This window comes from Temnothorax nylanderi, unplaced genomic scaffold (genome assembly GCF_030848795.1).
Source record: "Temnothorax nylanderi isolate EJ_2023f unplaced genomic scaffold, tnyl_v1.0 TNYL_tig0412_pilon, whole genome shotgun sequence".
Lineage (NCBI taxonomy): Eukaryota > Metazoa > Arthropoda > Insecta > Hymenoptera > Formicidae > Temnothorax > Temnothorax nylanderi.
Genome location: NW_027249474.1, coordinates 77,930 through 91,823, shown reverse-complemented (window position 1 = coordinate 91,823; position 13,894 = coordinate 77,930). Strand labels below are relative to the sequence as shown.

Here is a 13,894-nt window from a genome sequence, read left to right as displayed (position 1 = left end):
CACATACACGTTTCAAAAATGTTTTATAAGCGTTTTTCCGAAACGTTTTATAACCGATTTCTAGAAACGTTTCTCATGAGTAAAAATGTCCATTCGAAAAACGTTCGATGGAACGTTTCTTTTCCGATAAAATAACGTTTAAAAAACTATTATAAAAACGTTTTGTTTTAATGATAAAGACATTTTAGATAAAGACATTTAAAATTCATACTTATCACGTCTTTTGTACGTGTTTATTACGTCTTTGAGACATGCGTCAGAATGTTCTAGAAGCTTTATGCATATACCATCTATGACATTTTTTTTCGAAGAAATTCCTGAACTGCACATTCGTGCAATAAGTTAAAGTGAAACAAAATATACTTGTCTCACTCTAACTTAATTGCATTACTGATGTGCACCAGTTCAGGAAGTTCTTCAAAACGGAACACACGTATAAATGTTTTTTCAATGGCCATGTTCAGCAGAACCACAGTATATACAGTAGCGCAACTCCCTGTCGGCACCTTTGATGTCAGCGTGTACGAAATTCAACTGCACATGCGCGAGCTAAGTAAGTAACCAATCAAAGATTTGCTCTTTTTAGCTGAACCTCTTGCACCGTTTATCTTACCTCTTTTTCTCTCTAACGAGGAGAGAGAGAGAGAGAGGAAAGATAAATGGTGCAGAAGCTAAAAGAACAGATCACATACTACTGATCTTTTATATTACTTTATCTGCTTTTTATTATTTCTTCTTTTTTCTAACTTATTATATATATTATATATATATTATATATATACATATACACTAAACATTACATTTAAAATATAAATTTAATAAAAATGATGTAAACAATTAGCTAATCACATAGTATACTTTATGGACAATACAAAATATAAGTCAGAAAATAAGAAAAAAAACATAAAATTATATGAACATCGATTAATATAAAAACTAATATATGTACTTATACATATATATATATACTATATATATATATATATATATATATATATATATATATATACATATATATATATATATATATATATATATATAAAAGATATAATGTATAAAATATATAATGTACATCTTTGCGATAAAAAACAATACACAAATGTGATAAAATATTGAGAGAATCTAAATAATGAAGCAAATAACATGTAGAGTAAATATTTATAATAATAATGTTATTATAATTAAAAAAAATATGTATAAATATTTTTTTTATCTAGTCTATAAATATCAAAAAAATCTAAGTAACAAGTGGTAGACCTAATCTTTGTATCTCGAAAAATCTCGAAAAAACCTAAGCAGTAGTATCTTTACCTAAAAAAAACCGAAGTAACAAGTGGTAGACGTAATCTTTGTATCTCGAAAAATCTTGAAAAAACCTAAGCAGTAGTATTTATATTTAAAAAAAATTATAACTCAAGTGATACACACCTTATTAAAGATGAGTCGCGCTTCAAGTGATCTATTACAATTACAAAAAAGAAATGATATCTCTTTTTAAATTACAGCGCCAATTACAGAGAGAATATACATTGAGAATCTTTGTATTTCGAAAAATCTCGAAAAAAACCTAAGCAGTAGTATTTTTATTTCCAAACATGTTGTTACCTAGAAAAAAACAGTGGTAATATTATACCTCAAAAAAATCTAATTATATATATACCTTAACAAAATTATTATTATATCACGAAATTGCGTTACCAAACGCAAAAATTGTCTCACAAAATTGTCTCACAAAAATTGTCTCACAAAATTATTAAATTACAAAATTGTTACTTTATTCAATCCAAGTGATATCTACCTCGAAAAAACCTAAATAACAAGTGGTATCTATTTAAAAAAAAAATATGTGAAATCTTTTAATACTGCGCCAATTACAAAGAGAGAATATATATATTATATATATACCTTAACAAAATTATTATTATATCACGAAATTGCGTTACCAAACTCAATCCAAGTGATATATATATTTCAAAAAAATATATGAAATCTTTCTTTAAATTACGCCAACTACAAAGAGAATATATATATTGCTTTGAAAAATAATTGTAGTGCAACTACTCTTAAAAAATAAAACAAAATTGTGTTACCTAACTCAACCCAAGTGGTATGTATCTTTGTATTCCTGAGGATCTTTCTATCAACCCAAGTGGTAGTAGTTTTAATTCTCCTTGATAAAATTATAATATTACAAAGAATCATTTAATCATTTTAATCACAAAGAATTAAAGAGGTAACATTATAAAATAAAAATATTTAATTAAAATAAAATAAATAAATTTTTCTTGTAAAAAACTTGGCGCTGCTTTTTTAAAGTCTATCCAGACAAATTTGCATCGCGCATAAACATAAGCGTAAGAAATTGATTGGTTCAGATATATGTGCAAAAGGAAATAGACCAATCCATCTCTTTATGCATATGCTTATGCACCTATGCAAGTTTGTCTGGATAGACTTTATTAAAAAGCAGCGCCAAGTTTTTTACAAGAAAAATTTATTTATTTTATTTTAATTAAATATTTTTATTTTATAATGTTACCTCTTTAATTCTTTGTGATTAAAATGATTAAATGATTCTTTGTAATATTATAATTTTATCAAGGAGAATTAAAACTACTACCACATTGGGTTGATAGAAAGATCCTCAGGAATACAAAGATACATACCACTTGGGTTGAGTTAGGTAACACAATTTTGTTTTATTTTTTAAGAGTAGTTGCACTACAATTATTTTTCAAAGCAATATATATATTCTCTTTGTAGTTGGCGTAATTTAAAGAAAGATTTCATATATTTTTTTGAAATATATATATCACTTGGATTGAGTTTGGTAACGCAATTTCGTGATATAATAATAATTTTGTTAAGGTATATATATAATATATATATTCTCTCTTTGTAATTGGCGCAGTATTAAAAGATTTCACATATTTTTTTTTTAAATAGATACCACTTGTTATTTAGGTTTTTTCGAGGTAGATATCACTTGGATTGAATAAAGTAACAATTTTGTAATTTAATAATTTTGTGAGACAATTTTTGTGAGACAATTTTGTGAGACAATTTTTGTGAGACAATTTTGTGAGACAATTTTTATCAGACAATTTTGTGAGACAATTTTTGTGAGACAATTTTGTGAGATAATTTTTTGAAATATATATCACTTGGATTGAGTTTGGTAACGCAATTTCGTGATATAATAATAATTTTGTTAAGGTATATATATAATTAGATTTTTTTGAGGTATAATATTACCACTGTTTTTTTCTAGGTAACAACATGTTTGGAAATAAAAATACTACTGCTTAGGTTTTTTTCGAGATTTTTCGAAATACAAAGATTCTCAATGTATATTCTCTCTGTAATTGGCGCTGTAATTTAAAAAGAGATATCATTTCTTTTTTGTAATTGTAATAGATCACTTGAAGCGCGACTCATCTTTAATAAGGTGTGTATCACTTGAGTTATAATTTTTTTTAAATAAAAATACTACTGCTTAGGTTTTTTCAAGATTTTTCGAGATACAAAGATTACGTCTACCACTTGTTACTTCGGTTTTTTTTTAGGTAAAGATACTACTGCTTAGGTTTTTTCGAGATTTTTCGAGATACAAAGATTAGGTCTACCACTTGTTACTTAGATTTTTTTGAGGTATAATATTACCACTGTTTTTTTTTCGAGGTAACAACATATACACTACTATGCGTGTACTTGGCGCCTTTTTTTACCTTTTTTTTAAAAAAGGTAATTTTGTACGGATATCACGCCTTTTTGTAGTATTACGCATTTTATAAACAGTATGTACAGGGTGTTATTTCGAGGTATAATACTACCACTTTGTTTTTTTCGAGGTAACAACATAATACATATATACTACTATGCGTGTACTTGGCGCCTTTTTTTTACCTTTTTTTGAAAAAGGTAATTTTGTACGGATATCACGCCTTTTTGTAGTATTACGCATCTTAATCTTAACAGAAAAAAATTACACCTTATAAAGAAATGTGTCTGAAGTTGTTAATATATATATAAACATTGTCAGACATTGCTTTTATGTAAAATATGCATCTATATTATGTTGCTTGTATAAATTATTTCTTACCAACTTTTTCCAATCATAATAACTACACACCCAATGTGACGAACTACTATACAATATTTGAATGTGTTTTTTATCTTGTGATACAGATTGAATCGTATCAGGCAATTGCCGTGTTTCTACCGGTCTATAATCGGAACAATTTTGTAAAAGTCGATGGAAATGATCCACATGTATGTCCATCAGCCATTGGCCCTGGACAATTATATTTCTGTCTGTAGGCATTAAAGTAATGTATTTTTTTGTGTGTACAGACATGTTAGTTGTTAAAAATAAGATGTTTTTCTATGACTGCTAATGCAGCTTTTTTAAAACTATAGCCGTAAACAGCCAAAATTTAGCGCTAATAGCAGCCAATGTTTGCCAGCGCTTGTGGCAGCCGTTATATAGCGCCAAAGAGCAGCCGGATTATATATATATATATATATTTTTTTTTTTCCCAGAAGACCTGTAAAAGAAAATATATATTTACATAATACAATTTAATTTAATAGCCCGTTATTTATAGTCAAATCTTATTTCAAGACCATCTTAAGTAATGTCTTAAAATGCTTTGTGATTGACTTATCTTAAGATTGTACTTAAGACGATCATAAAAATGAGATCCGACTACGAATATCAACCAAATGAATAAAGAATGGGGGTATTAGCATCATGACAGAAGTAAAATATATTAAAGGAATTAGTTGCTGGGTCGGTTAAAATAACTCTAAAATTATGTAGGGAAGACCGGGGCTAAGTCGACATTGAGGCAAACTTGACACTAGACTTTTTGCTAATTTAAATCTATCGTAAAAACTTGCCTTTCCTACTGTAAATGCGTCTTTATGTGCTAGTATTATCAACAGGATTTGATGACATTCTGAGTTATGGTGTAATTTTTAGCGCGACATAAGCATTTTTGATGGTGAAAAGTAATTTTTCTGATCTCTCGAAAATTTCTACTCTTTCATCAAGCTTTAATCTTGCAAACCTATATGTAAGTGATTTTCATGGAAAATTTGATGCTCTATATGAATCCGATAATCGTTTTTAGATATTTTCAAAATTTTCATATTTTTGAAGTGACAAAAGTAAAAAACGACGTCCGAGGCAAAGTCAATACCACGCCGTTTCATCGGCTCCCAGTAACAAACGATGCTTGTCATGCAGCCGTATGGCTCATCATGACAAATGTATGCGTACGTCCGATCGTGAGTTTACCTGCATTAATTGTTTTTCAGACATGAGTTTAGATGAAGATAATTGAAAGTTCAACAATTTTTGTTCTCATGATTTCAAATGATTGTTCTAGCTACTTTATTCCGAATTTTTGTACTTTTTAAATACACAATAAACAATGTATTTTTATTTTCAGACAGTAAAAAATAAGTTCCAAATCAAATTGTGTCGATCAGACAAAGTGTTGAATTTGCCCCGGCGGGGTGTCGAGTTTGCCCCGGCATTTTTCAATTCGAAAATTTGTCTTTGCGTCATTTTTCCTTTCCTGGCGGCAAAACAGAGCGACGTACAGCAAAACTTTCTGAATCAATTTTGTACCTGAAGGAACACTCTTTAAATATATACCATTAAATTTGCCTAAAAATTTTAATTAAATATTAAAAATTACCTTTGAAAAAATAGTGTCGAGTTAACCCCGGTCTCCCCTACTTTTAAAATCTTCAAATTTTTTTAAATACTTTAAAGTAGAGAAAATCGAGGGTAGTTTCCGAACGAACGGTAAGGATACAAAATCTAAAACTTTATATTTTCACAAATTATCCCGAGTGTACAAGTAGTGATTGATTCTACTAATAAAACTTTATATTTTTACAGTACAAATTATTCCCAAACACAAGTACAAATAGTGATTGATTCTGCTCGTAAAAAACCCAGGTAGCACATAATATTAGTTATACGTTTTTTGAACGTATATATAGTTAGTTTCATAACCGTAAAGAACCATTAAGAAACGTTTGAACAAAAATGTGTTTAAAATATGATTTAAATCATGATTTAAGAAACGTATTTTTTACGTTTCTACAGTTAAAAATATTTATTAAATTTTTTCTTTCAAAATTATAATTTGCTTTATTTATATATAATAGGGTAAATATGCATTTTTAAAAAAGGTAATTTTGTATAGATATCACGCCTTTTTGTAGTATTACGCATTTTATAAACAGTATGTACAGGATGTTATTTCGAGGTATAATACTACCACTTTGTTTTTTTCGAGGTAACAACATAATACATATATACTACTATGCGTGTACTTGGCGCATTTTTTTGAAAAAGGTAATTTTGTACGAATATCACGCTTTTTTGTAGTGTTTTTAAAAACACATAAATTATGGAACATTTTAAGACAAAAACCAATTCGCTGTCTGTATTTGAACTGGTACTTTACTCTTGTACGTATGGAGTACTCACGTTCAGCTCGGCGAAAGAGAATAAGCATGGAAATCTCATTGTGCATATTTTAAAAGCATATAAATTGTGGAACATTTTAAGACTAAAACCAATTTGCTATCTGTATTTGAATTGGTACTTTACTCTTGTATGTATAGGGTGCTTACGTTTGGGTCGGCTGAAGGGGATGAGCACAGAAATCTCATTGTGCATATTTTAAAAGCATATAAATTGTGGAACATTTTAAGACTAAAATCAATTCGCTATCTATATTTGAACTGGTACTTTACTCTTGTACGTATAGGGTATTCACGTTCAGGTCGACAAAAGGGAATAAGCACGGAAATCTCATTGTGCATATTTTAAAAGCATATAATTTGTGAAACATTTTAAAACTAAAACCAATTTGCTATTTGTATTTGAATTGATACTTTACTCTTGTATGTATAGGGTGCTTACGTTTGAGTCGGCTGAAGGGGATGAGCACAGAAATCTCATTGTGCATATTTTAAAAGCATAAAAATTGTGGAACATTTTAAGACTAAAATCAATTCGCTATCTATATTTGAACTGGTACTTTACTCTTGTACGTATGGGGTATTCACGTTCAGGTCGACAAAAGGGAATAAGCACGGAAATCTCATTGTGCATATTTTAAAAGCATATAAATTGTGAAACATTTTAAAACTAAAACCAATTTGCTATTTGTATTTGAATTGATACTTTACTCTTGTATGTATAGGGTGCTTACGTTTGAGTCGGCTGAAGGGGATGAGCACAGAAATCTCATTGTGCATATTTTAAAAGCATATAAATTGTGGAACATTTTAAGACTAAAACCAATTTGCTATTTGTATTTGAATTGATACTTTACTCTTGTATGTATAGGGTGCTTACGTTTGAGTTGGCTGAAGGGGATGAGCACAGAAATCTCATTGTGCATATTTTAAAAGCATATAAATTATGGAACATTTTAAGACTAAAACCAATTCGCTATCTGTATTTGAACTGATACTTTACTCTTATATGTATAGGGTGCTTACGTTTAGGTCGGCTGAAGGGGATGAGCACAGAAATTTCATTGTGCATATTTTAAAAGCATATAAATTGTGGAACATTTTAAGACTAAAACCAATTTGCTATCTATATTTGAATTAGTACTTTACTCTTGTATGTATAGGGTGCTTACATTTGGATCGGCTGAAAGGGATGAGCACAGAAATCTCATTATGCATAATTTAAAAGCATATAATATGTGAAACATTTTAAAACTAAAATCAATTCGCTATCTGTATTTAAACTGGTTCTTTACTCTTGTACGTATGGGGTATTCACGTTCAGGTCGGCGAAAGGGAATAAGCACGGAAATCTCATTGTGCATATTTTAAAAGCACATAAATTATGGAACATTTTATGACTGAAACCAATTCGCTATCTGTATTTGAACTGGTACTTTACTTTTATACGTATGGGATACGCACGTTCGAGTTGGCCAAAGGCCAACGTGTTTTTATTTTTCCGCTACGTGTCCTACGAGCGGAGATATTGCGACGCAAAGTCGAAATGCGAAAATTTTATATTAAGATATTTCTACTAACGTCGACGTCTCTCAATATATCTCAATATATATATATATATCAGAGAAATGTAACTTTCACTTTTTCGACATTGGCGATACTATAGTATCGCCAGTTTCGATATCGCGCTCGCATTGTTATCGATCGATCTAGTAGGTAAATTAATAAGCGAAGATATTACGACGTAAAGTCCAAACAAATGTAAAAATTTTATTTATTAAGATACTTCTTCGTAAGATACGTCGGTCTCTCAATATATGACACTAGACATTACAGACGCGCGCGCTTCGCGCGCGCCATTTAGCTTTAACATTATGCTATTACTATTACACTATTCCCTAATAGCCAAATGCTAGCAGAATGCCGACAGTATGCCAGCAGATCCGAGCATGACCATCGAGCAGATTCCTGTCCCCTGCGTCCTCATTAAGCTTATTTTCTAGCAGCACGATCTGCTGCCCACAATGTAATCGCAGAAACGCGGCAGAAATCGTGCACAACATGCAGTCACAATGTGATAGTAAAAATGTAGCAAGAATTGGACATGAGCCATATGAGCTAATAACAGCAGAAACACAGCAGAAATGGTGCATGGCCTGCTGTCACAATATGATGGCAAAAATTAATATAGCTAGAAGAGAACATAGCTCACTATAACGTACTGGTTATTTATATATAATTTATTCTCTCCTATTACCATAAATAATATTTCAGTGGAAAGAATTGTTATTAATGACAGTAATTATACTATCAATTCAAAAGTATGCCACATTATAAGAGTGGACTCCACAATACAACTGATACAAGTTGTGCAGTACCGTAATTTATACCGAAGATAATAGACAAGGTAATATGTTTATCGAAATTAATAAATATCTTCTCGTTATATATAAATTTAATTCATATTATATGTATTTAATTCATAAAATTTCTTATACAATATACATATTATTTTACAGTTCAAAGACCAAGAGGCAGAGCCACGGGGATACGGCGGCAAGAAGAAAGATTTATGGCCTTTCTGTACAGACTTTCATCACCATACTATCATTGGGGCATTAGACGAGGCAGAGGCAGAGGCAGACAGTATAGATAGATCCATTATATTATATATATACTTCCATTATATTATGTACTCTTATATCACGTAAACAATGTAATTTATGTATCATCGAACATTTATATTTTGTCAGATAGAAATAAAAGTAAATATTAAACTATTATATCCAATGCCGATTTGCTTATTTCAAAATATTAATTTATATGATATAACATAATCCTTATCTATTATATGAATTTAAAATGCGATATTTACATAATTGTTCGTTTTGATACAAAAAAACAACTTGCGATTATTTCCTAAAGTTCTTCCTAAAGATGTTTATGACCTGTTACACGAAATCAAAGAACATGTACATGTCTTCAACAACAATTTATACATCTTTAATTCGATTCTGATGGAGCTGCTGGCAGAACATGCACCTGTTGTGCTTTACTGGCATTATACACTTGTCCCGGACTAAATGGCTCTAATCGAGGACCAGATCCTAAATCATTTTTATTACGGACGATATCTTAAAATGGAAACAAATAAAACAGTTACAGAAATTTATACAACTCAGAGGCAAACGTAATATCTTTTTCTTTCAAAAATTATAGCAAATATCTACAATAAAAATTTCATGAATTTGTTCATAAATCAAATAAAACGTACACATATGTAGACATATAATGTAAAATACTTAAACTTACCATTTTTCGATTCTGTTGCGGGTATGTATCGAGATAATCTAACAACAGGGAGAGGCAAATAACCACTTGTCAGAGGCATCACATCTAATGTGACGCTTTGTTTCTCTACTATTTCTAACGATACAATGCCTGCTGTCCGACCACACACCGCCCACATAGTTTGGTCCGCCAGAACCTCATACATTAACTGTGGAGGAGGATTTGGACTAAGACTAGGCATGCGCATCACTGTAAGACACAAGTGGCACATACTACCAGCACGACAAAACTCTCCTCCACCACCACTTGCTTCAACTTTCGAGGATACTGTGAATAAAGTCTGGAAAGCATCGTAATGTAATGCAATTTTTACAAGTGTACATAGTGATCCTACATTATTACATCATCATTAATCCACAACTTCTCATTTAAAGTAAATAAAATATTTAGATAGATATATAACATATAATTTTATACATATATATATATATATATATATATATATATCAATTAATAATGAATAGTTGTTCTTACCACATAATCTGTAATATCAAAGTTGCATCTGTAAACACTACATGCTTTCTCAATTCTCTCAAGATTATGTATATGTAGTGGATCATCGTCAACATGTGTATTATTTAATTCTTCAGTATCATTGACTGATATATATTTTACACGAAAGTCAGTCTTTATTGGTATCGTGGATTTCTCATCTTTTGATGAGATCTCAAATTCCCACATAAAAGAAACGTTCATTCCATTGCCTATCACTAATTTTTGACCCGCGACAGAATTTAAACTTTTAAAGTTAACGTCTATTGACGAAATTGTCATTAATTCAGGTTCAGTTAATTGTAGAAGTTGACTTGTCAAGCCAGTCACGACAATTTGAATGAATTTTCTTTGTTTTGCTGTATGAAGTTTCATACTTGACATCAATGGTGGACCAAAATGCAACGATATGCTTTCTTCCAAACCCCATGGACATTGTATACTAAAAAAAAAAGTTAAGTTATAATATTCATTGTGCGAGAAATAGAATAAAATTACAAGTGTTAAATACTTTATGTTCCATAGATGAAGCATCCTTCTTTGGTGGTAATTCAGCTAAGATCTTTAACTGCACTCTAATAGTTTGAAATGGTTCGCACGTTGGCAATGGTGTCTCTAACTCCTTCACCATTACTTTTTCAACACTTTGTGATTGCACTGTCAATCCGCGTGATGTGCGTAATTTTAATTTCATTTCTTCGGTTATCTTTGTACTTCCGCTCGAAATAACTAATTCAATATCTTGAATAAGACCTGCCAGTAAATCTCTGCCACAATTTACGGATATCGTTGGCTGCGTCTTTGCTACTTCGTAACATAATCGTGGATTCAGTACGGGCGATAAAAACTCTAATTTTTCTTCTATCACCAGTGATAATTGGCTAACTTTGTATAAACCCGGTTGATTTACTCGCCTTGTTAAGACAAATGTATTTATACCGGGTTTTATAACGAATTCATCACAGGAGAGCGCTTTGCTAAAATCACCCTTTGTATTGATTGAAGGTTTTCTATGCTTTGCACTGTCTGAACGTCTCACGAGCGGTTTCATATTTTTATTAATAACACTAGCAGCACCAAGACTCCTATCTTCCTTGTAATCCAAATCAGTATCAGCTCCCTGCCGTCAATATATAATCCGGCCAATCAAATCATGTGATTCCGTAGAGTCTAGACACAGACATTTCTCTTCCGCATCCGTACAGATGAGCCACTAAGATAGATCACAAAAAGTACGGAGTGGGCATTAGAGGTGGGATTACTCTCTCGGAATCAGGCACTGCCTGGAACAGCACTGGTGATCTCTGATCCACTGTCGTGAACTGCATGATACTAGCTATGTTACCACATCGATAACAATAATTTGGGACCGACCACACTGTGACGAGTTTGTCATTAAACATGTACCTATAACCTGCATGATAAAAATATGCGTCATCAATACATACTTCCGAGATATTTAAAAAAATCTGCGACAGAAATATTTGAGCAAAGACATACCTTCCTGAACTAATTGGTGCGCCCTACAGATGAGTTTAAGATCATTCACTTCCATGAACATGTAAGTCACTTTACTGCCAAACAGCCAGCCTGCACCACGCGGACTTACTGTCCATGTTTCTACATCTTCTGGATCGGACCAGACCAAATCACAGAAAGCACCTGTAATATGGCAATTAAGCAACGATAGTTTATTATTATTGTACAATAACAGTAAATATCCAGTCATGTAACTTTTAATTATTATGTAACTTTTGCAATAACATATCACTTTATACAATTAATACCTTTGTGTGGAATCTCTTGATTTCTTTCAATCGTTCTAATTTGATCTAGTGTTCTAATAGCTGGAGACAATCCACCGTGTACACAAAGAACCTGTTCATCAATTAACTAAAACAGAATTTTATTCGAGCGTAATCAAAAGTGGAGTTATACCCTACAACAGTACTTCCACGCATTAGCATTGCCGTACTTGTTTTGGCATTCATCTAGAACAGAAAATGAAGAGACCAATGAAATCAAAGCTTTATTATACACAAATGTAAAAAAAGCCCAGAAAAGAAAGTATCGTTGCGCACTTACCGTAAAATCCAAATAAACGTGCGTGATTTGTCTAGTTTCGTGATTACCGCGTAGTAACGTTATCCTGTCGGACCATTTAGCTTTAAGTGTGAGCAGACGAGTAAACGTTTCTAAGCTATAGTAGCCCCGGTCGACAAAATCTCCCAGGAATATGTAATTTGTATCTGGCACGGGGCCACCGTTACGAAACAGTTCCTCTAAATCATAGAACTGTAACAGCACAAAAACATGAACAATCTGATGTATATTAATATCACGATTGTGTACAAATAACTATACAGCTACAGAATATTAAAATCGAAAAGTTGTGAGGCAATAGATAATGGAAGACTAATATTGTTGCGACGCTAATTCGGAAGATTAAAAAAAACTTTACGTCGATCCCGTAGCGGTGAGCAAGGATGCTCCGACTTTGAGGTTAGTACAACATTCATCGCACGATACTGTTATAATTGCAAATCGGAAACGTACCTCGAGTCCAGCTCTTCTGCGATCAACGAAGTCGGGATCGAACTTGTCAGTCGTCACTTTCTGCCAAGCGTAGAGAACCTTTTCCGGCAGCGGTGGTAACACGATGTAGGGATACGAAATCTCCAGATAAGCACGAAGCAATTCAAATTCAGTATATCGCCGGCACGATTACGGTGTTACTACCGTTTCACGTACGCGCGTTGTCGCACCTTACCTCGCGACAGCGTGCGGCTCGTGCAAACGCTAACGCACGGCCGCAATCGCGCGGCAGAAACGCCTCGTGTGAACAGGCTACCTCTCGCTCCGCGCGTATTACCGTATCTCTCGAGATAGGTTAACTGATGTGTGACAGCGCGCTAAACGCACTATCTGCACTCGCGCAGTACACATACACACACGTATACATATGTGCATATCGAAACTGGCGATACTAGCACCGCCCTGGTGTCGAAAAAGTGAAAAGGACGCGACTCCAGCCAATGAAATGATGGCATGGCATGAGAGACGGTCGACGTAGAAGTAGAAGTAGTATCTTAAAAATAAATTTTCACATTTGGACTTTGCGTCGCAATATTTCCGCAATAATAACATATACAAGCACCAAATAAAGTCGCACAGTCTAGTGTAACGGCCCTTCAAAATGCCGTCTCAATTTGAAATACAGTAGTGCTGGATTTTTTCCGGGGGATATTTTATCGGGGGGAGATTATTTCCGGGGGAGATTTTTTCCGGGGGAGTTTTTTTCCGGGGGAGATTTTTTCCGTAGGAGATTTTTTCCGGGGGAGATTCTTTCCGGGGAGATTTTCCCGGGAACTTGTTTCCGGGGAGGATTTTTCCGGGGAGATTTCTTCCTAGAACCCTACTCCTTATTCCTTAACTACGACTACAGATGCCGCACACTACACAATCTCTTTCCTTTTTTAGTTATTCTTTAAACACACACACACACACACACACAAAATAGGGGAGACCGGGGCTAAAAGTTTTT

At 32.5% G+C, this 13,894-nt stretch overlaps 1 protein-coding gene, 1 long non-coding RNA gene and 1 pseudogene across 2 annotated transcripts; 1 reads left to right on the top strand and 2 right to left on the bottom strand.

The window, feature by feature from the left end:
• The first annotated feature begins 1,195 nt into the window (after positions 1-1,195).
• Positions 1,196-4,076, top strand: LOC139782438 (uncharacterized). The gene is made up of 2 exons (XR_011720881.1): positions 1,196-1,577; positions 3,310-4,076. It is a non-coding gene; the product is annotated as an uncharacterized lncRNA (long non-coding RNA).
• Positions 4,077-8,944: 4,868 nt separating this feature from the next.
• On the bottom strand, positions 8,945-11,476 carry LOC139782431 (trafficking protein particle complex subunit 10-like; the record flags this gene model as incomplete). Its single annotated transcript, XM_071721466.1, has 4 exons — positions 8,945-9,641; positions 9,820-10,138; positions 10,333-10,796; positions 10,861-11,476. Coding segments are annotated over 4 exons (1,530 nt in total), but the record flags the coding sequence as incomplete, so codon positions are not given.
• On the bottom strand, positions 11,472-13,065 carry LOC139782430 (serine/threonine-protein phosphatase 6 catalytic subunit-like; annotated as a pseudogene).
• Between the last annotated feature and the right edge of the window lie 829 nt (positions 13,066-13,894).